Source organism: Poromitra crassiceps (assembly GCF_964638095.1).
Source record: "Poromitra crassiceps genome assembly, chromosome: 12".
Lineage (NCBI taxonomy): Eukaryota > Metazoa > Chordata > Actinopteri > Beryciformes > Melamphaidae > Poromitra > Poromitra crassiceps.
This window is the reverse complement of record NC_139632.1, coordinates 20503087-20527564: the sequence shown is the minus strand read 5'-3', so window position 1 is coordinate 20527564 and position 24478 is coordinate 20503087. Positions and strand designations below refer to the sequence as shown.

Here is a 24478-nt window from a genome sequence, read left to right as displayed (position 1 = left end):
AAGAAGGCCCTTTACAGCACAGAGAGCACATTCTGCACTGCAGCAGAAAGATCTAGCGGGGCCCAAAGCAGGCTCAAAGCAGGCTCAGTAGCCTCCAGAGGACAAGACTGCACATTGCCACTCAAAGCATCACGAAATGCCTCGAGAAGCTGAAGATTGGCCCCCGGATCGATGAACCAGAGGCCATTTCAAGCAGCACAGCCTGAGAGCACAGGGTCTTCGTGACGGATGTCTTTATTCTCCTTTCACTTCTCTTTCCTCTTCCCACTGATCTGTACAGGGGAGCGTAGTAGACACCTCGAGTTCAGTCATCAGCAAAATGAAGGGGTTTAGCATGCCAGCTCAAAGCGCTGTTACCAGGGCAACTTCAACAGGCTTCTCTCATTGCCAGGTGAATCATGACGACAGAGCAGGGGCCCCGACAGTAGAACCGCCCCCCCCCACCCCCGCCGTCTCCCTTGGTACAGACCAAGACCCACACTAATGTCGCTGCTGCCTTGGAAACCAGTTAAGTATTGCAAAGATTGCATCCCCCCCATGTTCCGCTGTTCCCTGTGGGACGTGTGAAAGTTGGCATGGAGGAGTGAGAAGCTGTTAGCCGCATGCTAAGAAGGGCTTTGCATTAGTAATCAAGTGCGTGCGTGTGTTCATGCATGGTCATTAGTTCGTCTTTGAGAAAGTGATGGCAAACAAGTCAACGCTCTCTAAGCAGTAGTGAAATGAGGTTGTCTTGTCTCACCAGTCACCATATGTTTTTAGTCCATAATACAGGCTAATATTCACATTATTATTTGAATCCACTTGAAATGAACATATTGTGGATATAAGTGCATTCTCTGCATCACTCGCTAGCCTTCAGGGCACAGAGAGCAGCAGCACCCTGTTCTGCCTAGCTGCCATTACTGCTGTCTTTCTGTTTTCCCCTTCCTCATTCAAGCAGGGAGACACACAGAGAGCTTGTCTTCTTGCTGCTCTGGAAATACTTAACCCTTTACCTGCACGGCAAACTGTTAGCTAGCCTTAAGCGCTAATTATGCAAGGTGTATCCGCGAGGTTCCGCGCAGACAAGTGACGTCACACCAGCAGGCACGTCCCTTTGCGAGGCTCCCGTGCGGGGAGTTTCCGCCTGGCTGTGTAGATCCCACATTTTCTGCGTGCGGATGTGCGGACAAAGTGGAGGATTTTCAAAATAACGGTCAATCGGCGAGGAGAAAACCACATGTATGAAATCTCCAAGCGTTTTCTCATCGTCACGATTCCGTGTCGCTCATTTCCGTGCGTCCATTCTTCAAGCATAATTCACGACTTATGCTGTAAAGTGCAGTGCAATTTGGCAGAGAAAGGGCTGATAATGAAGTTGCGATTATAGGAATTTCACAAGAAGAGCAATTTCATAGCTGGTAGCCTTCTGCTGGTCAGCTTATTTGAATGACAGGCATGCTGCTCTGGTTATTTAAGCCGTGTGTAGAGGACATGAGACAGTCAGGGAAGATGGACTGAATGATGAAGTGGTGTGGAGGGGTGACTTTTCAAAACCATAAACTTGTAACGTAAACAGGCCGACATGATCGTCCTGAGTAATTACCGTAGTTCTGAGAGGCTAATGTACCATCTTAGACGGTTCCTCTCAAACATGAGGATAATTTGATCAAACACTAGAGATAGAGGAACTCACGTATTTGAAGCAAACAATAAATGTTTTTATAAACTGTGCACGATCACCTCTACACAAATATACCCAGCTTTTTTTCCAATCCTAATTGACATGCAAGTGCCTGAGGAAACGCAAGGCTACAACAAGTTTGCTCTTTTGCATACTGTAAAGAGGAAAAGGTAGGAGAGAATAGATCATTTAAATGATATCTGAAGGCCTTTAAGATATTCAAATGTTAGGTGATCGTTCTTAAAACAATGGTCCAAGCCAAGGGTTAAAAACAGAGACTTGATGCAGGATTCATCGTAGTCTGAAGCAGTTTGCAATTCAGATAAACATTCATTTGATCTAGTAGTCCAACTACGGTAAATATTTCAACTTATTTGATACCAGTTTGCATTTATTTTCCAAAGGACGAATACTATGAAGGTGCATGTTGCAACACTAGATTCAATCAAGTTTAACTTATTCATGACAACAGTACGTAAGGATAATGCTTGTTATGATCAATAATACCAAAGGTCTCAAATCTGCTTGAGATGCTATGAAGAAACAGGGAGAAATGCTGCTTTAACACACTGACCTGAAGTGAAATAGAAACGGACCTGATCAGTAAGTGATGTGTTACCACTAAACAGAGCCACAGTTCAGCCCTCTTGCATAGTATTGGGTTATCATTTCTCAAAAAAACATTATAATGAAAATAATCTGGAAAAGATCAATTGCTGGAGGTTAGCTTTTATAAACCGTTGTTCTTGTTGTCACATTAGAAAGGTATGTAGGGAATATACTACTCCACTCAGTTTATCTGATCTCACTGCCATTTCTACAACTGTTGTCTCGTTTACCTTTTCAAACAAAGGGGGTGGGGATGTATGAGAGACATCGCCCAAAGAATAAAGCCAGCAAAGCCTCTATAGCAGAGATGAGGTTGTGATTGTCAAGACATGACCGGCAGCAGAGAAAGAAAATGTATGGCAGGCCTTGAACTGGATAGGTAGCTGCTATTGAGTCACCCATCTGTGGAAAGTTAGTTGGCCTGATAATCCCCTCTTCACATACCCAGAGTATTGTTACCTGTGTCAGCATGCTGCTGTGAGATTAACAAATTCATGTGTGCATGGGCCATGGTGGAGGAATAGATAAATCACATACTCTGTGATGAAGAAGGGGTTTGTACCTTAACCTTTTATACCGGTATCTGTCAAATTATAGACTCTTAATTTATGCATTTACTATTCCTATTCCTAGTTCTATCCTATTCTATCCGAGTTCTATTCCTAGTTCTACAGGAAGACTTGATGCTAAATGTCTATCACAGTGTTAATGGGAGGACAAATTCTAACTGCAGCAGCATAAAACATATTGATAAAAGGTTAGCTTGCTATGCTGGTGGCAGTTCTACAGCCGGGCCAGTTGGTAACTCAGATGATAGCTACTAACTTGCCATTTAAACGACGAAGTAACTATCAAGCTCTAACGTTACAAAGCATGAAAAAGCTCTTCCTCACAGAGTTATACATTAAGCCAACTAACATTAAACATCAGTTCACAGTTCACACACATTCTGGCTAACGTTAGCTGTAGCTAGCAGTCAACATGATTCAATCATGACACTGAACAGTGAACATTGATGATGACTGACTGATCACAGTATGTGAAAACAGATACAAAACGAGATGACAGCATAATAATGATTATTAATAACAAACGGTGTTCTGTCTGTTTGTATAATTGTCAACGTCTTCATGCCATCAGTAGTAAGGTTAATGTGAATGGAGATGTGGGCTAAAAGCTTACCAGCACAGGCGAGCTACAACGAGGCACACCAACAAAACGCTCAACCTCTTCATTATCTTCCAGCGGGGACCAACATCCTCGCTCTTCTTTGGGGGATTTTTCTACTCTCTCGCGGCTACACAATAAACCGAACACACGCTTTTTATCAGCTGACGGCCCGCGTTAATTAACAAAGGACCGTCTTCGCTGACTAAACCTATACATGAGGTGTACTAATTTTCATTGTGCGGATCACCCGCCGCCTCTTTAGCTTGATCGCTTCTGCTGTTGACGGATGGCAAGCTCTCGGCAGGCTCAACCACTGCTTCACCCCCAACCAATAGGATCAGGCCTGTAGAGCTGTCGACCAATCATACAGAGACTTGGCAACCAGGATCCGTGACGTTGATTAACTCCCGCCCATTACTGAAGGCAGCTGGAAGCGCACGCGTCACCTATTTTCTTGATAAGCAATTTACAAGCCTGCAATATTAACAATTATTGCACAATCGACTGACAACCTTTGCGATAGGAATGACTGAACTGTCGATACATTTATGTCGACGCACGTAAGTGTCAGACTGTCAGTAATCACTAGAGGTGTCAGGGGTTGAAGTACACTGTGTACTTTTTGCTTTAACATTGCAATAACACCTTGTCTCATGGTCATTGATGGGGAAAAAAATTAATAAATAAAAGAAGAAATTAAGATAAATAAAGGATGACAAAAAAATAACTCGTTTTACCTTTGTGTGTGTGTGTGTGTGTGTGTGTGTGTGTGTGTGTGTGTGTGTGTGTGTGTGTGTGTGTGTGTGTGTGTGTGTGTGTGTGTGTGTGTGTGTGTGTGTGTGTGTGTGTGTGTGTGTGTGTTTTACTCAGTTAATGGGGCATTGAATCCATCATTCGTTAAAAAAGAGCCATAATATTAACCAATAATATCCATGGCATAACGTCATAAATAGCCTACACAAATCTGTTGCCCGCAGCCCGACCCCTACATATAGTCAATGTACGGCTAATAGCCTAATATTTGTTGAAAATTATTCGGTCAGGCTTTATTACGTCCTTCTAGGCTACATGGAAAGAAATTAAAATATAAAAAGGCATACATTTTATCCCTTTGGCGTGTGAGAGAATAGAACTTCATTACCCACAGTGCAACTCGAAAAAGGCCCTCTAAAAGTTGCCTTGTGTATTTTTTAAACATCTTATGCGATATCTAAACTCTCCCAAATCGAAATATCATACAATTTGAAATTGAATAATACATTACTCCTACATTGTTTGCTATTTTATGATGCAGAAGATTTGACGTTGTGTACCGGCGGGGTCCTGGCAGTCCGACAGTCTTCTCCACTCTCTAGTGAAGTTTGGGGCGAACATACTAGCTTCACCCCAGCTAACAGGAGAGTGGCTTGTAAACACCTTTTTGTCTGTTTTGGACTTTACTCCCAGGTTTCGGAGATACGCGGTAGCGTTGGCCATGGAGCTGGGCCGAGTGTTTATATGTGTGCTGTCCGTGTTTGTCGCTCTGCTGCCGCACAGGACTGAAGTTCTGGCCGCCTTCTCCCAGTCCCTGGACAGCGACTTCACATTCACTTTACCCCCCGGTCGAAAGGACTGTTTCTACCAGACCATGAAGAAAGACGCATCTCTGGAGATCGAATATCAGGTAATAAAAGCTCACACACTTAGGATATTCCCATGTAAATGAATGTGTAGAGCTGAGCAAACAGATGCCAACTCTTGACTGTCAATGTCTCTTAGCAAGTTTCAGCCAGCAGCACTGACAGTAATACACACAGTTATGTAAAAGTAACTCGCCTGTGGAACCAGTTCCACCAGTCAGAATGTTTTGTTAGCTCACAGCCTTTTAATTCTGGACTTTCTGGTATGTTAAAATATATAATCTCGGGGAGCTGTCATTGGCTTGTATATGTGTCTATCATCTTGTCTGTCATGGAGGACAAGTTGTCCAGGCTTATGTCCATTGGAGAATGAGGAAAACCTTCATGACAACTTGACATTTTTCATTTGTGTGTGTGTGTGTGTGTGTGTGTGTGTGTGTGTGTGTGTGTGTGTGTGTGTGTGTGTGTGTGTGTGTGTGTGTGTGTGTGTGTGTGTGTGTGTCCCCTTCACTGTCCACAGGTATTGGATGGTGCAGGTCTGGATGTAGATTTCCACATCTACTCTCCCTCTGGCTATGCACTGTTCAGTGACTACCGGAAATCAGACGGCGTGCACACGTAAGTTATGATCTCAGAGTCTAAGTCGTCTAGTCATCTTAGTCTAAGTCGTGATTGCAGAGACCCCATGCTAATCACATACAGCCGAGACACACAGCCGCATGCACAATCTCAACCTCTCCCTGTGCTTTTCTCCAGTGTTGAAACAGAGGATGGAGATTACATGTTCTGCTTCGACAACACGTTCAGCACCGTCTCTGAGAAGATCATCTTCTTTGAGCTGATCCTGGACAACATGGACTCAGAGGGAGAAGAGCCGGAGGACTGGAAGGAGTACGTCCATGGGACAGACATGCTGGACATGAAGCTGGAGGACATCATGGTGAGGAGGAGGCTGCCAGCTTCGAGAGACCACATGTCATGTTAAGGCAGAAAGGAGCGAATTTGAAATGCAACTACTACACTGAAGAGCTAATGATTAATAGCTTCTATTTAAGGGGATGATTTGAGCATGAAAGAGAGAAACTGTTCAACGTATTTGACAGGAGGCCTGTCTGAGTGTTTTCGACTTTGTCCCTCTGCTGGCGGTCATTGAGATGTTTGTCACTTTGGCACGCGCGCTCACAGGTTGACAGAAGGGCTGGCAAAGTGACCCAGCAAACAGCCTGCCAACACAGTAGCATGTAAACGCCCACAAACAGGCAAAGTGACAAGGAGAATGTCGCAAGAATAGAGACTGTCATGAACTGTCACCCGCCTGGAGAGCAGCTTGCACCACATCAGCCTGCAATGCCCCTTCACCAGTTAAAGCATTTATTTGTGCCAGAAGTCACTTCCCCAGGCGCCGGGCTGTAGGCGCGTCTCAGTACGGGACAGGAAGTGTAACCTCCAGGCTGTGGAGGATGTTTTCACATGGAAGAGGGAACACACCATCTGATTGAGCTGCTTTGTTAATGAGCTCAGAGCTGTCCCTAGAGAGACTTTACGGCCCTTCTCATCTGGATCACTCCGCTATGTTTTTTTTTTACGCTGCCGGGTTAGCTTAGCGTCAGGTACGAGGAAGAAGAACAATGTTATCTTGGTTGTGTTCTCACGTCCGCTTGCTTTGACTCGTGTGTCTGCTCTCCTCCTCCAGGACACCATCAACAACGTGAAGTCTCGGCTGGGCAAGAGCCTGCAGATCCAGACGGTGCTGCGGGCGTTTGAGGCGCGCGACCGCAACATCCAGGAGAGCAACTTTGACCGGGTGAACATGTGGTCCTTCACCAATCTGATTGTCATGGTGTTGGTGTCGGCGGTTCAGGTCTACCTAGTCCGCTCGCTATTTGATGACAAAAAGAAAGTACGCACATAACCCCTCCCCTAGTGGAGGAGACAGAGAGAGAGAAACTAACTAGCACTAGCCCACAAATATTTCTTTGGATTGTTTCGACTGAGCTGGGGCCCTTGGCTTGTGACTCTCAACACAGGATGTCATACACATGCACAGACACACTGGGAAATTGGGACATTCTTTTTCTAACTTGCACAAACATGCAGATATTCAGTACAAACTACCCACAATTGTTTGTCTGGTGGAACAGGAGCTTCCATCTGTCACCTCTACTTTTCAACCTCGGTCTCCTTTGCTACATAGAAAGAGAGTCTTTATGTCTCTTTCAAACGTGTATATTATTTGATAGACCTGACCTCCCTAGCTGCTGTAATCCTTCACAGAGAGTGACATAAGAAGCAGGTTTATGGTGCGAGTATTTTTCTAACAGAGCCTAAGGTAAAAAATAGGCCAGTGGCCTTATCATGCAAAATGTCCTTTATTCATTGGACACATTTTTATTTGAGCGTTAAGATTCAAGATTCTGATGTATTCTGATGTAAGCTGAGCTAGATGAAGAAATGGAACCGGTTTTTAAGAGAAGTTTATGTACTCTTATGTACTCTCAAACAGGTGGGAGGTGTGACCGCTTTGTAACAATGCCATGTCTTCCCATACAAGTTGTGTTGTCAAAAACCTTTCCCTTTATGTGAGTGTTACTGAGATTGTTACTGGGATGCCTTAGTGTTTTGTACTTAGCTGCCAGCCTTTTGCCAATCTGTGTGGCCTTTTAAATGTCTCTCATTGCCAGGAAGGTTTCTGTTGCAGGTAGCAAATCAGTCACACTCTCCCTTCCTTCCATTGCAATATGCAGACAAGTCAGGTGTTCAGACAGGACCATGCTGCAAATGCTGCTGCTTGGCATCAATGGGGAAGTGGAGTATAGGGGGAAGGGAAATGTGCCATCTTCAAATCTGAATGACTACTGCCCTGTTCTCCTCTGCCATGACTGGTGGGCTCCTGGTCTGTTCTCTGACATGACTGGTGGGCTCCTGGTCTGTTATCTGTCATGACTGGTGGGCTCCTGGCCTGTTCTCTGTCATGACTGGTGGGCTCCTGGTCTGTTCTCTGTCATGACTGGTGGGCTCCTGGTCTGTTCTCTGACATGACTGGTGGGCTCCTGGCCTGTTCTCTGTCATGACTGGTGGGCTCCTGGTCTGTTATCTGTCATGACTGGTGGGCTCCTGGTCTGTTCTCTGTCATGACTGGTGGGCTCCTGGTCTGTTCTCTGTCATGACTGGTGGGCTCCTGGTCTGTTCTCTGTCATGACTGGTGGGCTCCTGGTCTGTTCTCTGCCATGACTGGTGGGCTCCTGGTCTGTTCTCTGTCATGACTGGTGGGCTCCTGGTCTGTTCTCTGCCATGACTGGTGGGCTCCTGGTCTGTTCTCTGTCATGACTGGTGGGCTCCTGGTCTGTTCTCTGTCATGACTGGTGGGCTCCTGGCCTGTTCTCTGTCATGACTGGTGGGCTCCTGGTCTGTTCTCTGTCATGACTGGTGGGCTCCTGGTCTGTTCTCTGCCATGACTGGTGGGCTCCTGGCCTGTTCTCTGCCATGACTGGTGGGCTCCTGGTCTGTTCTCTGCCATGACTGGTGGGCTCCTGGCCTGTTCCCTGCCATGACTGGTGGGCTCCTGGCCTAAACGGCAGGCAGCTCCGCTCGCTTCCCCTGTCAGGAGTGTCTGGTTACAGCCACCTTGCCTGTTGAAGATGTTGAGCCTGCCTGTCTCTAGTGACGGGAGTCTATTTCTATCTCACTGACACCTGGAAGGTCATCACCACTACTGCATGGGAGCAATGGTCAGACCAAAAACATCTAACCCATTCGTTGCCTTGGCTGCCTCAGCATTCTTCTAAATGCTTGTATCTGCAGTGATATTCAGACTTGATCAGACAATGACAACACTTTAACTGCACTGGCCCAGCTCTTGGCTGTCAGAACAATCCATATGTTGGTTATTTATTTTTCATGCCTTCTTATTCAGAGCATATGTACGCATCTAAAATGTATTAGCCTGGGCCCCAAGTTTATGGATTTTATTCTCATCCTGGAATCCAGTCTAATGACAATATGATGTTTGTATTATGGGGAACCGCCAGAGATGGGTCCACTAGTTGTTGACATACTGTATGTAGGTTGAGGAACACTGTTCGAGGTGTTTATCTTATTGTTTCTTGTATAGTATTATTATATTATTAACGCACTACCCTGGCCTGTGATGATGGGTGGTGAGTTTTATTTTATTTTATTTTATTATGATTATTGAGCTCCACAGATAACTTCTGTTTCACTTTCTACCCCCGCTGGAAGCTCTATGTCGCCATCTTGTGATGGGATGTTGACTTGCCTGTAAAACATCTTTGTTCATGCCTTCAGAATATAAACAAATGTGTGAAGTGAAAGTGCTGTAAGAAGAAACATTGAGCAGTCTGTTTTTTTTTAAGTCGTTTTGACATATATACAGTATGTTATACTGACTTCTGTGGGTTCTTGCAATAACACACAGGATCTCCACAAGACTGAATGGTCGTCCCTGCCTGAGTTATGAAGTGTCTTTTACAATCCTGTCTTCCCCTGCCCATTCCCTGTTTTACTTGGTGTTTAGTTTAAGTACTGTATGTTGACATACTGTAAGTCTTATAAGTGTTGGATTAATTAAAAATAAAGTTTTATCTACAGTTAAAACAGGAGTTTCTGTTCTAATGTAAAGAGCTTTACCATTTTGACAGTACAAAGTCAGTGAGTAGGAGTTTTGTTGCAAGGTTTTGAGCCAATAGCAAAGCTGTCTGAAAATAACTTACTAACCTGATGGATCAGTCGTTGGGAGAGGGAATAATACATTCTGGGATATTTATTCAAATTATGTTCTGTAGTTGTAAATGTGTGTAAATTAAACAGTCGTACCTTTTAGTCACCTCTGTGTCCTGCTGTGTGTTGCTGGAGAACAGAAATACTGTACTTTATTCGCAAACCAGAATTATTTCCACACCCTTCATAGAACACATATAGGGCATGGGGTTTTCAAAGTGAGAGGCAGGCTTCCCAAGGGGGGGCTCCGTGAATGGAAGTGAAAAAATATTACATTAGTTATCAAAATGAGATCACATAGAATCGTGTAAATGTGTGATTTGGTTAAAGAGATTTGACTGTTTCCCACTTTCCCAGAGTCCGAAACAAATAAATGTCTTAGCTTCAGACAGACGTTTTTATGTATTTGGTGTAGTCTGAAGTATGTCAAACAGCAACATCAGGGTATCTTTGGCTCATTTGTTGAGTGTCTATGGGGTCAAATAATATGGAATTGAGCAAGGGGCGTGCCTTTTTCCTAGATTTGTCTGGGAGAAGGCCCACATTCTCAGACTTTGAAAACCCCTGGTATAGGCCTATACAATTTATATCAACAGTAGGGTTATGCAGAAAAATATGGGATGCCAGATTGGTTGATCGTTGAGCGCAATCATATAGACATATACAGAGTTGTTTATTTTCTTCTCATGTTCACTATATTGATTCATATATTAAATTAATGTTTATGTATTCGACTGTGAAACTCAACATTAAACACATCACATCATAATAATGTAGCCTAGAGAGGCACCTCAGCATGGCAGTTAACAAGAAATCAAATCAGTCATTTATTTGTGTTGTAATTCATTGACATCTATGTCCTAGTAAATACAACCAGATAGGAAATCTAAAATCTAGGCAGGAAGACAGAAGAAGACCCGCCCCCGTTTTCCGGTGGCCTGTGCTGCAGTGTTTTCGTTCCCCCCACAGACATGCAACAGTTGGCAGTCGCTATGAGTTAGAGAAAAAATAAGAAGCATGGACATACCAAACGAAGTGTTTGTTTTTAGCTAACGCTAGTTACTCGCGTCGCCTATGTTTTCTAACGCAATAATTGAGCGGAATATTTTTCCTGAAGCACAGCACTTTGGTTCCGGGTCCTCCGCCCATGGCCGGAGGTTTTTCCATCCTAGGAACCATCACTGATATGTAAATGAGCCTAATGTTGCTATGACGCTGTCATAGCACACACATAGTCACACAGCTGTATGTTCAGTTAATTAAATTAAGATGAAGTGACCTATTTTAATTTGCTATACACAGCCGGCCTGTTATTGAAGACCCCAGCCGGTGGCGCTGTGCTCTAATTTGTTACCAAGTGCTTACTGTGCCACACTTCCGGGTTAATGAAACGATGATGAGATTGTAGCGACCACGCAGGACAAAACCTCTTTCTCAGGTAGATTGAACCCTCCTGACATACTTTGGGATACTTTAGCGGGTTGTGTAATGTTTATTGGTCTTTAATACATGGATTGTTTGGTTTTTTAATGTCGCATTACCGGGCAGCTGGTTGATTACTGTCAACTCTAGCAGCGCACCTGTCAGAACCTTGTCTTCCTTGTCCCTGATCGCTTTTATGTGACACGGTTGAGGGGGTGTTCACAATCCTTAATCCAAGAAATACATGAGATGACACAAAACTAGCCAGCGAAAACTAGTATCGAGCATTAGCATAATAATAATCATAATGTAGCGTTAGCATTAAATGAGGATTGTTGTACGTAACGTTACATCATTATTCAAAGTAAACTGTAGCGTTACATCACACATTTCCAGATTTAGCTCATTATAACCAACTCTTGAGTGTAATAATGTACCTACCTGCTACGACAGAATTGTATTAGTCCAGGGTGGGACATAAATACTTACATATAAGCCACCAGCCAAATGCTGGTCATCTTTAGCTGAGCATGATGGCTATTCTTCCAGACATTCTAGCAGGTAACGTTAAATAACCATCCCGATTTTCAGTTCAAGAAAGACATTTGTCTGCCACTAATTAATGTACCAGTAACTATATAATGAAGTTGAAAGTTTAATTTTAAAATCCACCACCTACTTTGAGCAAGGGATGGAAAGGTTTCCTCCCCTGATTCTGTCTTTTGTGTGTGTGTGTGTGTGTGTGTGTGTGTGTGTGTGTGTGTGTGTGTGTGTGTGTGTGTGTGTGTGTGTGTGATAAAGGTGATGGGGCCTGACAGCGCCCAGGGCCCGGCTGTGCCCTGGCAGAAGGTTCTGTGGGGGCGCCAGCCGTTCCCTGATAACTACGTGGACCATCGGTTCCTGGAGGAGCTGCGGAGGAATGAGGGCATCCGACAGTACCGCTACTGGGCCGTGGTGAAGGAAGCGGTCTTGGTGGGACAGCAGCTGTCCTGTGTGGCCATCTTCATTGCCCTCTGGCTCTACATGGAGCAGGTACGGCCAGTGAAGGTGGTGTACCACACGTCATTTTTTGAGTCCAAGTCTCAAGTCTTTGGTCACAAGTCCAAGTCAAGCCTCATGTCTCTTATGGATGAGAGTTCTATCGTCTGCTGGATGCCTTCCGGTCTGTTTTAAGAACACTGCATAGCTAAAGAGTCTCAACTCACTGTGTGTTTGTGGGTCTCAAGTCCAAGTCCCCATGTCTTTCTGATGTGCTTTCTCCCACAGGGTCTGCTGTCCGCAGAGGTCCTGCTGTGGAGCAGCCTGCTCAGCGCCCTGCTGGGCTACGGACTGTACCAAGCCTTGCCGTCCCAGGTAGACTCGGGCTGCGAGCCCCGGACACGTCTGGCGGACCTACAGAGTGCCGCCATCTTCCTTTCCTTCACCTTTGGCTTCTCTCCAGTTCTAAAGACACTAACTGAGTCTGTGAGCACAGACACGGTGTACGCCATGTCGGCCGTGATGCTGCTGGCCCACCTTGTGTCATTCCCCTACACCCAGCCCTCGCCCCCGGGAAGCCTGTCCCTCAACGCCGCCCTGTTTGCCTCGGTGTGTTTGGCCTCCAGGTTACCCGGCGCTTTGCACACCTTCGCCATGCTCAGCTGCGCCCTGCAGGTGTTTGCCCTGTGGCCCTGCCTGCTGCAGAGGATCAGGGAGAACGCCCCAAACCACTTTGCCGGGGTGTGTGTGGGAGTGTGTGTCACAGGGGTGGGGGGTCTGCTGTCCCAGTGGCCGGGGGGAGCCGTGCTCTTGGCCCTGGCGCTGGGGAGCGTCACCCTGCTCTGCCCCCTGCTGCTGGTCAGGCTGCAGAGAGACAAGGAAACCATCCAGGGACCCTGGGATGAAGCTGTGATTCACGAGGACCTCGGCCACCTCCATCACTAGCAGGCAGGATGAGGTGTCCGGAAGAGCACAGGCTGTCACTGCCCACATTGATATCATAGGCAAACTGAGGACTTTATATGGATCAATTTACTGTCGGTCTACACCTTACAGTATTGTCGGTGCTGTACAGCCAAACAGACAAACACCAACTAGGCCGTCATTGGCCCACACCTAGTCGGACAGCCATGACCATTAGTAGTCTCTGCAGATATTATTATTATTTAAAGCTGCTGCTATGATCTTAACCCAATCTTTAAAGGTATTAACCTCAGAATTTGTATTGAAGGGCAACTAATATGTAATGCTTTCCAAAACTACTGAATATGCTATCAGTGATGTTTTTAATGAATCCATAGGAGATTTTAATGATTTTTTTTAAATGTTGGATGATGTTGTGTATGGATCGGATGTGGACGGATGAATTGATGTTTTATCATGTTGGCTTCATAATGCACAAGGGCTTCACAGGAAAATATATATTAAAATAAAGGAACCTAGTATACTGTAAGATTCAATGGGCTTTTGCAATCAAACAAAAATCTATATTTTGGGTAAATTCTTTCATTAACCAAATCGATTACCAGGGTTTGGTCCTTAACCTAGTCTACAATATGACATGACCATCACAATATTGTAGCCTCTTTTTTTAGTATCATTGCTAAAACAAAGTTCACTCTACTTCACTTGTTACAATTGATGTGTAGATGAACAGGCAACAAAATATGGCCCTATGATTTTTGAGGGGGAAAGGTGCATGGATGCCTTGTCTACAAAAATCTATTTTGTTTCAGAGTCCATTTTTGTTATTTCCAACCAAAAGCATTTGAATGCAGGACAAGTCGTATCTATGTAAAATTGTAAAACCCACTCTGAAATCTGAAGCAGTGAACAGTGAGTGGACGCTAGATGTCCTACCTTCACCTCTCCTTTGTCCAGCTTGGGGCTAACTGTGGCAGTGCATTTTGCAGCTGGTTGTGTTCAATCGAGCAAACTCTCAGCCTCGCCTCCTCTTGGAGAACCAGATAGCTTCCAGATACAAGAAGCTGTTGTAATGTTAGTGTGTCACAATAAGTGTCCCGTGCTGCTTTACATGGTCAGTCAGCCTAGATGCACACTGGGGTTCCTGATAGGGATGCACGATATTTCGGCATTCATATCGGTATCGGCCGATGTTAGTCATTTTTTAACACATTGGCATTGGTCCGATGTTGCAATGGTTATCGGTATGAACCAACATTTTCACATTGAGAGGAAACAATGTGGTAAATCTATGATTTATGGGCTTTTCCAAATGTTTCGGAAATAAAGAAATCCATAACTTTTTCAAATTTAGTGTTTACATGTGTTTTTCAGTATCTACACAATTTGATTATCATACAAATGTGTTCGGTAAATATCGGTTATCGGCCATATGAGCAATGTTAATATCGTTTATCGCCGGTATCGGCCAAAATTTTCATATCGTGCATCCCTAGTTCCTGAACATTTCTGTGTCAAGCAAAGGCTTTATGACAGCCTCCCATTAAACCTTCATAAAGGTTTTGTCCGGTGGACACCCAGTGCATTTAAGATTGTTGACATTTCTACCATCTCATTAATGAATCAGGATTGAACTAATCCTCGTTTTGCTGGGGAACCCCTTCAAGATCCTTCAGGGTCTCCCTGGACCCCAGTTTGTGGACCACTGATGTACAATAATGTTATGGGCTGCACAATTAAGTAAAGGTTGCACAGCTAAATGGAAAAAATATATATAAAGAACACTTCCATAATCAAGCATTTTATGGATGATTGCCATAGCAAACAATCTTTCATGTGAAGCCTTTAAATAAAGAGGATACATGATACAAAATAAACCATCTGTTTATTCAAAAACAGTAGAAGTAGTGTATATTCTCTCTATATAGAATTACTCAAAACTGTAATTTTTATTTACATAAAGTTCAGGCACTTGAGACGGTTTGGCAGATAGCCAGGCACATTCCAGCATTTATGAACAATGACATTATGTACAGAACAGGCAGAAGGCTGAGTGAGCTGTGCAGACAGCGGCTCCCCTGAGGAGCCCAGAGTACAGTGCTGCAGCTGGATTCCACATCATCAGCTGCAGCTGGGCTGATCACTGGGGCAGATGGGTAATGGAGTTCTGAGCAGAAAGGGCAGCCGTCAGTGTTGTTTTACAGATGGGATACCTGGGGGCTGCCTCCTGGAGAAGAGACACATCACGGTTATTGATATGACAGAACAGGGTCCAACATAATACTGTTCACACATGCAAGAACGCACACACGAGCTACACCCCATTGAAATGCAATTGCCTTTTAATCACTGAGAGCACTGCAGCCATGCAGGAGATGCCTGTGGTGAAAGCTTTGACAAGTTGCAAAAACAATTGGATGGCTGAGACTTGCTATTGGCTGAGAGGAGGAACTTGAGAGACTTGCTATTGGCTGAGAGGAGGAACTTGAGAGACGTGAGATCAGTATTGGAGATGGAGACAGGACGGATAACGGCCCTGCTCCACTAGAGCCAACAGCTGTCAGCCATCCAAGGAATGATTCCTTTACCAGCACTGAAAGATGTTCCACTGCTCGCGTTGCCTCTGTGTTGCGCTGCATCCGATATCGCTGTGTCCAAGCTACAAAATCACAGAGGTTCAATTTTCAATGGCTGACGCACACATTCTGGGAATAAAGTTGAATTGATTGTTTTCTGGTGAATCCATTCAAAAGTCAATGAGCTCTGTGGAGCAGGGAGGACGTCACGTTGGAGCAACAACGCTGATCGCACCGCGACTCAACGCTGTGGAGCGTTGGGATGTTGGAACATTAGGGAGCAGTTGGTTGGTCAAGGAGGCGGGATAGGGTGAGTGAGAAGTATTATGAAGCAGTAGATCCACACAAAGGGGCATGATTAAACAGGAAAAATACTACCAGGGCACACACTCATCCAGCGCTCAGAGATTTCCATCAATGCAATGATGAACAACTCTTTTTTTTTTTGCATTTGCATTTGCCATAATGCTAGCCATGTTGCTTTTTACCTTGGTGATTGCCTGTATCCACTGTCAACACACTGCACAATGGTAAGAATAATCATGTAAGAGAAAAGAAGAAATTGACAGCATCAAAGGCGAATTAGCTGTGCTCTATGCTCTACAAGTACCCAGATGGTCCATGTGTGAATCTATAGGAGAAAGGAGTTGGGGCGGGGGGGTGATGGAGAGAGAGAGAGAGAGAGAGAGAGAGTTAGGGAAGGAGGGATAAGGTATGACGGAAGGAGTTAGGAAAAGAAAGAGAGAGACTGTATGTGGGGAAAGGCCCTAAAGAACCGTTGGAGAGCACAGAGGAAATGAGGCAGAGAGAAAAAGGAGAGACAGGCCAAAAGCAGGGGAGGCACCAATGAAAGGGGAGAAGTGAAGAAAAGTACAAGAAAGGAGTGGGGAGGGGGGGGGGCAGAAAGATATTGCATGAGGGAAAATGGGGAGGGCAATAAAACAAATGCATGCTAGGAGAAAGAAAGAAAGGGGGTGAAGGAGGGGGGAGAGATGAAAAATTGGGGGATAGAGAGAGAGAGAGAAAGAGAGAGAAGTCAGTCTGTTGTCTCTGGCTCCAGTGGAAAGCTGTACTGAGAGAAGGCCTGTCTACTGTGGCTGATGGGAAAGAGAATATGAGAAACACATTTTCCAGCAGACCCCCACCCAGCTCAAATAACAGTCCTTGCTCCCCCTATGCCTCCGCAACGCAAGGTTTGGTTGTGTGTGTGTGTGTGTGTGTGTGTGTGCGCGCACGTGCGTGTTCGCGCGCATGTGCACGCATACATGCACGTGCATGTTTGAGTGACAGGGGACATCGTAATATAAAATGGCAGGTTTATACCAGTGGTTTTGTGCTTAGCGGCTAACCCCGAAATGTGGTTTGAGAGTTACCTTGGCACACTGGGAGGGGCACGGTGGGGTTGGCCAGCGGGCTGCTGGAGGCCATCGGCACCTGGGGGAGCGGGGGGTCCGGCGTGAGACTGCCCCCGAGGAGCTGTGGGGGCGGGGCCACGAGTCACAGGCTTGGGACCAGCCACAATCTTTTTAGGAGGTTTGGATCTAGGCTGAGAAGTGGCCCTGACAGACAGAGGGGGGGGGGGGGGGGAGTAACCATGTCATATACAACAGCTGCCACCTTCAAAGGCTGTGGCTTTCAGTGGCAGCCATACCAAGGTTTTGACTATTGTGCCCACTGTAGTCTGACTGCATGTGTGTGTACCTGCAGGCCTGTATCCAGGAGGAGTCCACAGGTGGAGGAAGAGGGGTGGAGCAGGTGGAGGTGGAGATGTCTCCGATGATGGCGAGCGCCTCCTTCAGGGCGGCGTGTTTGCGGAGCACCTCCTCCCTGCGCTGCTCCTGCTCGGGTGACTCATCCATCAGCACCGAGCGTTCTCCCAGAGCGTAGAGCTGGGCCAGGAGCTCCGAACCAATGAACTCCTTCACCTACAGAGAGGGGGATCAGAAACATGCACCGCAGAAAACTGACACAACGTCACAAGGAAATCATAAACATTCCATTTCGTAAACTGATCGTTTACTTTGATATGCTTTTTTTCCCCCTATGGCCTGTCTTGTCTTTTTCAAGAAGTAATTTTGCCTGTTTGCCATTAGTGATTAAAATAATTGGAAAAAGCTGAAATAGTGATTCACATTGTGTATAGTTGTGTAGTAGAGATACGGAATACAGATTCCAAGAGGCCAAGTTATGACAGAGATTAATGGAAAACAAAGTCAGATCAGAGAGAGAGTGAGAGGGCGAGAGAGAGAAAGAGAGAGACACACAGACAGAGAGAGAGAGAGAGAGAGAGAGAAAGAGCAGGGTTTTCTGGGCTGAGTGAGGTTCTGGCTGGTGACAGATGAGAGAGAGAAATGTAGAAGACAAGCACAAAAGGGGAACAACAATTAAACAGTTAAGAGTTTGGTGTGTGGATACTGCAGCTTACGTTGTTGATCATGAGGTGCATGATGGTCTTTGGCATGAGGTCCCTGACGGTCTTGTAGATGATGTCCATGTAGGAGTCCACCAGGTTACGGATGGTCTCCACCTGGCGCTCCAGCTGGGGGTCTGTGAAGTGGCGTTCAGAAGCTCCGCTCCCCTGGCCATCCACCTGGGTCGGTGAGAGGGAGACAGAGAGCGTGAGGGGAATGCTTGTGATATAAATCACTCTGGTTTCTCTCTGTGGTGTGTCATCTTGTGTCATGTGCTGCAGTGATTCCCGTTTTAACACGGTGTCGCTGCTAATTTCACGCTAATACAGATGTCTGACGTGATAAGGATTAGTCCCACATGTATGGTCACATCTTATGATCTTATGTCATTTGCTCTGTGCTCGTGATGAGGGGAAGTGGGGAGCAATTGGGGTAGGACCAGGGAGAGCAGGAGAGGAGAAGGAGGAACAGAGAGAGGAGAGGAGGAGGAGGAAGAGAGAGAGCGGGAGAGGAGGAAGAACAGGGAGAGTGGGAGAGGAGACGGAGGAACAGAGAGAGCGGGAGAGAAGGAGGAACAGAGAGTGGAGAGGAGAAGGAGGAACAGAGAGAGTGGAGAGGAGGAGGAACAGAGAGTGGAGAGGAGAAGGAGGAACAGAGAGAGTGGAGAGGAGAAGGAGGAACAGGGAGAGCAGGAGAGGAGAAGGAGGAACAGGGAGAGCAGGAGAGGAGAAGGAGGAACAGAGAGAGTGGAGAGGAGAAGGAGGAACAGGGAGAGCAGGAGAGGAGAAGGAGGAACAGAGAGAGCGGGAGAGGAGAAGGAGGAACAGGGAGAGCAGGAGAGGAGAAGGAGGAACAGGGAGAGCAGGAGAGGAGAAGGAGGAACAGAGAGAGTGGAGAGGAGAAGGAGGAACAGGGAGAGCAGGAGAGGAGAAGGAGGAACAGAGAGAGCAGGAGAGGAGAAGGAGGAACAGGGAGAGCGGGAGAGGAGGAGGAGGAACAGAGAGAGCGGGAGAGGAGAAGGAGGAACAGAGAGAGCAGGAGAGGAGAAGGAGGAACAGAGAGAGCAGGAGAGGAGAAGGAGGAACAGAGAGAGTGGAGAGGAGAAGGAGGAACAGGGAGAGCAGGAGAGGAGAAGGAGGAACAGAGAGAGCGGGAGAGGAGGAGGAGGAACAGGGAGAGCGGGAGAGGAGGAGGAGGAACAGAGAGAGTGGAGAGGAGAAGGAGGAACAGAGAGAGCAGGAGAGGAGAAGGAGGAACAGAGAGAGCGGGAGAGAAGGAGGAACAGAGAGAGCGGGAGAGGAGAAGGAGGAACAGAGAGAGCAGGAGAGGAGAAGGAGGAACAGAGAGAGCGGGAGAGGAGAAGGAGGAACAGAGAGAGTGGAGAGGAGAAGGAGGAACAGAGAGAGTGGAGAGGAGAAGGAGGAACAGAGAGAGTGGAGAGGAGAAGGAGGAACAGAGAGAGTGGAGAGGAGAAGGAGGAACAGAGAGAGCAGGAGAGGAGAAGGAGGAACAGAGAGAGCGGGAGAGAAGGAGGAACAGAGAGAGCGGGAGAGGAGAAGGAACAGAGAGAGCAGGAGAGGAGAAGGAGGAACAGAGAGAGCGGGAGAGGAGAAGGAGGAACAGAGAGAGCGGGAGAGGAGAAGGAGGAACAGAGAGAGCGGGAGAGAAGGAGGAGGAACAGAGAGAGCGGGAGAGGAGAAGGAGGAACAGAGAGAGCGGGAGAGAAGGAGGAACAGAGAGAGCGGGAGAGAAGGAGGAGGAACAGAGAGAGCGGGAGAGGAGAAGGAGGAACAGAGAGAGCGGGAGAGAAGGAGGAACAGAGAGAGCAGGAGAGGAGAAGGAGGAACAGAGAGAGCGGGAGAGAAGGAGGAACAGAGAGAGCGGGAGAGAAGGAGGAGGAACAGAGAGAGCGGGAGAGGAGAAGGAGGAACAGAGAGAGTGGGAGAGAAGGAGGAACAGGGAGAGCGGGAGAGAAGGAGGAACAGGGAGAGCGGGAGAGAAGGAGGAACAGGGAGAGCGGGAGAGAAGGAGGAACAGAGAGAGCGGGAGAGAAGGAGGAACAGGGAGAGCGGGAGAGAAGGAGGAACAGAGAGAGCGGGAGAGAAGGAGGAGGAACAGAGAGAGCGGGAGAGAAGGAGGAACAGAGAGAGCGGGAGAGAAGGAGGAGGAACAGAGAGAGCGGGAGAGGAGAAGGAGGAACAGAGAGAGTGGGAGAGGAGAAGGAGGAACAGAGAGAGCGGGAGAGGAGAAGGAGGAACAGAGAGAGTGGAGAGGAGAAGGAGGAACAGAGAGAGTGGAGAGGAGAAGGAGGAACAGAGAGAGTGGAGAGGAGAAGGAGGAACAGAGAGAGTGGAGAGGAGAAGGAGGAACAGAGAGAGCAGGAGAGGAGAAGGAGGAACAGAGAGAGCGGGAGAGAAGGAGGAACAGAGAGAGCGGGAGAGGAGAAGGAACAGAGAGAGCAGGAGAGGAGAAGGAGGAACAGAGAGAGCGGGAGAGGAGAAGGAGGAACAGAGAGAGCGGGAGAGGAGAAGGAGGAACAGAGAGAGCGGGAGAGAAGGAGGAGGAACAGAGAGAGCGGGAGAGGAGAAGGAGGAACAGAGAGAGCGGGAGAGAAGGAGGAGGAACAGAGAGAGCGGGAGAGGAGAAGGAGGAACAGAGAGAGCGGGAGAGAAGGAGGAACAGAGAGAGCAGGAGAGGAGAAGGAGGAACAGAGAGAGCGGGAGAGAAGGAGGAACAGGGAGAGCGGGAGAGAAGGAGGAACAGAGAGAGCGGGAGAGAAGGAGGAACAGAGAGAGCGGGAGAGAAGGAGGAGGAACAGAGAGAGCGGGAGAGGAGAAGGAGGAACAGAGAGAGTGGGAGAGGAGAAGGAGGAACAGAGAGAGCGGGAGAGAAGGAGGAACAGAGAGAGCGGGAGAGGAGAAGGAGGAACAGAGAGAGCGGGAGAGGAGAAGGAGGAACAGAGAGAGCGGGAGAGGAGGAGGAACAGAGAGAGCGGGAGAGGAGAAGGAGGACCACAAAAGAGGGAGAGGAGAAGGACTGTGTAGAAGAAAGAAAAGGGGGAGTGGGTCAGGGACGAGGGACGGAGCTCTGCTGATTAGAAACAGACTAGCACACACACAGTGACATCATAGGCCAAGAATGCCGCGCCGAAGAGCCAACGACAGAGAGGGATTGGAAGGGGTGGGGGACTCTCTTCCACTCTGGCAGGGGAAGAGAAATGGGAACATGGAGGGGAAAGGGGTTACGCTCGGGGGTTAAGGTTACACTCGGGGGTTAAGGTTAGGCTCGGGGGTTACGGTTAGGCTCGGGGGTTAAGGTTACGCTCGGAGGTTAAGGTAATGCTCGGGGGTTAAGGTTACGCTCGGGGGTTAAGGTTAGGCTCGGGGGTTAAGGTTAGGCTTGGGGGTTAAAGTTACGCTCGGGGGTTACGGTTAGGCTCGGGGGTTAAGGTTACGCTCGGGGGTTAAGGTTATGCTCGGGGGTTAAGGTTATGCTCGGGGGTTAAGGTTACGCTCGGGGGTTAAGGTTACGCTCGGGGGTTAAGGTTAGGCTCGGGGGTTAAGGTTAGGCTCGGGGGTTAAGGTTACGCTCGGGGGTTAAGGTTACGCTCGGGGGTTAAGGTTACGCTCGGGGGTTAAGGTTAGGCTCAGGGGGTAAGGTTAGGCTCGGGGGTTAAGGTTACGCTCGGGGGTTAAGGTTATGCTGGGGGTTAAGGTTATGCTCAGGGGTTAAGGTTACGCTCGGGGGTTAAGGTTAGGCTCGGGGGTTAAGGTTACGCTCGGGGGTTAAGGTTACGCTCGGGGGTTAAGGTTAGGCTCGGGGGTTAAGGTTACGCTCGGGGGTTAAGGTTATGCTCGGGGGTTAAGGTTAACAAACGCTAAGATTGCGCATGACACAATGTTAAGGTGCAGGTTGCAGGTGCAGCTCCTCCCCACAGCTAGGGTCAGGGTTGGGTTTAATTAGGCTGAGGTTTAATTAGGGGTCAGAGTACTAACGGTGACTTTCTCAGGATGGACTCCAGCCCGCAGCAGAGAAGCCTTCCAGCTGTCCACCTCCTCCTGAGAGTTACAGCCCAGCTCCAGGAACCTGTAGTCCTTATACACATTCCTGCAATTCATTTTAATACTGTTAGAGGCATCCAAAAACTACATTTCCTAGCCAGTAAAAACACTCTAAACTTTCCACAATACTGAATATTCAGAGTAATATAATACATGAGCTTAAACGAATACACCAACCTTTTGGGAGCCTCTAACAGCCTCTGACCTTTTCATAATAAAAAGGCAGGTAATAGTGATTTTTATTATATGGCTTGTGCATTCATACATTTTAAAAACAAAATATAATTAAGTCAATAAAGCTTATGTAGCCATGATTTATATTTGGCACAAGTTCAGGTGAGCAACCATGCATTCAGTGTTTTTATTTCTTTAACTCCTTAACCCCCTGCATTCACTCCCTTTGAAAACAAAACTCCTGCTCTGGGAAGAAAGATCTTCCAACAGCTAAAAAGAAATCCTTGTTAGTTCAAACAACGTGTTATGTTTGCATAATTCTTTGTGTAGATTTGACCAGTCTCTTGCACAATACTGTCAGACATAGCCACGTATTTAAATGTAATTTGCATTTAGCTTTAGAGCTGCTAGAGGTTCTCTTTCCCTTACTTTTGAGAGAACATGTGTTCTCAACACTTAAGTAGTTTTCACACCTGATGTCAACTGTACCCGAGTACACATGAACCGTACTGGAGGCCACCTGTTCAAGTGGACCCAGGCACAGTTTGTTGATCACCTCTCTCTCTCTTACCCTCTCCCTTTAGCAGGTGCCCCCTCAGATTTTATGGCAGTGAGTTGTTAGTTTTTACCACCACTATCACAGCTTATACTGTAGTTAGCAAAACACTGAATTCCATTTGATGATTCTTTAAAGGAGAATTTTGTTTGTTTTTTAACCTGGAGCCCTCTCCTCACATTAATTATTATCTGACGACTCACCCAGTGTTCTCCGCAGCGATTTGGACCGTCGTAGGCGTTGTTGTGATCGAAATAGTATAGAATAGCAGTCTGATGTTTGTTTAGGGGTCATATAATGACGATATGGGTAGAACACGGGAAGAAAACTGTCTATTTACATGGAGGAAAAGCACGCTGCCATGTGGCCCCGACGGAGCGCATTCAAGGACTGGCTTGGAGTACTATTTCGATCACAACAACGCCTACGACGGTCCAAATCGCTGCGGAGAACACTGGGTGAGTCGTCAGATAATAATTAATGTGAAGAGAGGGCTCCAGGTAAAAAAAAAAACGAAATTCTCCTTTAAAATGTGAATGTCGCCCCCTCAGAACTTTGACCTGCATGACGCCCCTGTGCACAGACACACATGCACACCAGATAGAGAGAGACACGCACACAGACACAAAATGAAAAGCATTTATTCCTCCCCACGCCGCTGCGGTCCGCTCGACCTCCCTTCTTCACTACGGCTTCTCCTTTCATTACTCATCTATTGTCTCATTGCTCATCATCACCCCAGCTCTTCTCTCCCTCCATCTCTGCCCTCACTTCCTTCTTCTCACCACACCAGCTCTCCACTTTGGCTGTCGGAGGAGGCAGCGCAGCAAAGTGAGGAACAGGCGAGGATCTGGAGCGGGGCTGGAGCCCATCTGTTCAACATTTTTCTTTAATCACTCTGTTGTTCCTCTCCTCCTTTTGTTGTTCCCTTCTCACGTTCAGAACACACACAGCAATAACGTCCTCAATACGTTCAGAACACACAGCAATAACGTCCTCAATACGTTCAGAACACACAGCAATAACCTCAATACGCTCAGAACACACATTAATAACCTCATTACGTTCAGAACACACAGCAAAAACCTCAATACGTTCAGAACACACAGCAAAAACCTCAATACGTTCAGAACACACAGCAATAACCTCATTACGTTCAGAACACACAGCAATAACCTCAATACGTTCAGAACACACAGCAATAACCTCAATACGTTCAGAACACACAGCAATAACTCAGCAGTAACAAGAGAGATCAAGAAATAGGGTGTCAGTGTGGAAATAGGCAGTCAGTCAGCTTACTGTATGGCTGGGCTAGGTTGGGTGAGGCTACAGTCAGGGTGCGGTGGCTAACGGACAGCCAGGGAGGCCGGCCAACAATGACAATACTAGAGTGCTATTACACTAAGGTCTACGGCTTGTAAGGCCAGCACACCCACCAGCACCCAGAACATTGCTCTCTCTCCTCCGCGCTGAATCAGAACAGGCATCAACCATTTTGTATTTCTCGCCCCCTTTGCTACCCTCTCGTCTGCTGGAGTCAGGGCCAGCGTCAGGCGCTCTTTTCTTCACTCATCT

At 47.0% G+C, this 24478-nt stretch overlaps 4 protein-coding genes across 5 annotated transcripts in view; 2 read left to right on the top strand and 2 right to left on the bottom strand.

Moving 5' to 3' along the window:
• suco (SUN domain containing ossification factor) overlaps positions 1 to 3618 on the bottom strand; it is a 53479-nt gene extending 49861 nt beyond the window's left edge. Inside the window, exon 1 of the mRNA XM_083647599.1 lies at positions 3455 to 3618. Coding sequence (XP_083503725.1) covers positions 3455 to 3507 — 53 coding nt within the window. The 5' untranslated portion in view covers positions 3508 to 3618. The remainder of the gene's footprint in view (positions 1 to 3454) is intronic.
• Positions 3619 to 4808: 1190 nt separating this feature from the next.
• tmed5 (transmembrane p24 trafficking protein 5) lies at positions 4809 to 9879 on the top strand. The gene is made up of 4 exons (XM_083647168.1): positions 4809 to 5105; positions 5582 to 5679; positions 5818 to 6001; positions 6755 to 9879. The coding sequence occupies exons 1-4, from the start codon at positions 4917 to 4919 to the stop codon at positions 6971 to 6973; spliced, it is 690 nt and encodes a 229-aa protein (XP_083503294.1). The 5' UTR covers positions 4809 to 4916; the 3' UTR covers positions 6974 to 9879.
• Positions 9880 to 11106: 1227 nt separating this feature from the next.
• On the top strand, positions 11107 to 14359 carry pigc (phosphatidylinositol glycan anchor biosynthesis, class C). Its single transcript, XM_083647175.1, has 3 exons — positions 11107 to 11236; positions 12022 to 12252; positions 12487 to 14359. The coding sequence occupies exons 2-3, from the start codon at positions 12025 to 12027 to the stop codon at positions 13141 to 13143; spliced, it is 885 nt and encodes a 294-aa protein (XP_083503301.1). The 5' UTR covers positions 11107 to 11236; positions 12022 to 12024; the 3' UTR covers positions 13144 to 14359.
• A 631-nt stretch (positions 14360 to 14990) lies between these two features.
• Positions 14991 to 24478, bottom strand: part of dnm3a (dynamin 3a) — a 42039-nt gene continuing 32551 nt past the window's right edge. For both annotated transcript variants that reach the window (XM_083648342.1, XM_083648343.1), the window contains 5 exons: positions 22105 to 22216; positions 18124 to 18288; positions 17400 to 17623; positions 17072 to 17257; positions 14991 to 15349 (listed from right to left, as the gene is read on the bottom strand). In XM_083648342.1, the coding sequence (XP_083504468.1) occupies positions 15310 to 15349; positions 17072 to 17257; positions 17400 to 17623; positions 18124 to 18288; positions 22105 to 22216 (727 nt within the window). In that variant the 3' untranslated portion in view covers positions 14991 to 15309. The remainder of the gene's footprint in view (positions 15350 to 17071; positions 17258 to 17399; positions 17624 to 18123; positions 18289 to 22104; positions 22217 to 24478) is intronic.

Excerpts from the sequence above, each read along its gene's own strand:
- tmed5 (XM_083647168.1), top strand. The coding sequence starts at position 4,917 with ATGGAGCTGGGCCGAGTGTTTATATGTGTGCTGTCCGTGTTTGTCGCT. Across the intron at positions 5,680-5,817 it reads AAATCAGACGGCGTGCACAC|TGTTGAAACAGAGGATGGAG; the intron begins GTAAGTTATGAT and ends GCTTTTCTCCAG. Across the intron at positions 6,002-6,754 it reads TGAAGCTGGAGGACATCATG|GACACCATCAACAACGTGAA; the intron begins GTGAGGAGGAGG and ends CTCCTCCTCCAG.
- pigc (XM_083647175.1), top strand. The coding sequence starts at position 12,025 with ATGGGGCCTGACAGCGCCCAGGGCCCGGCTGTGCCCTGGCAGAAGGTT. Across the intron at positions 12,253-12,486 it reads TCTGGCTCTACATGGAGCAG|GGTCTGCTGTCCGCAGAGGT; the intron begins GTACGGCCAGTG and ends TTTCTCCCACAG.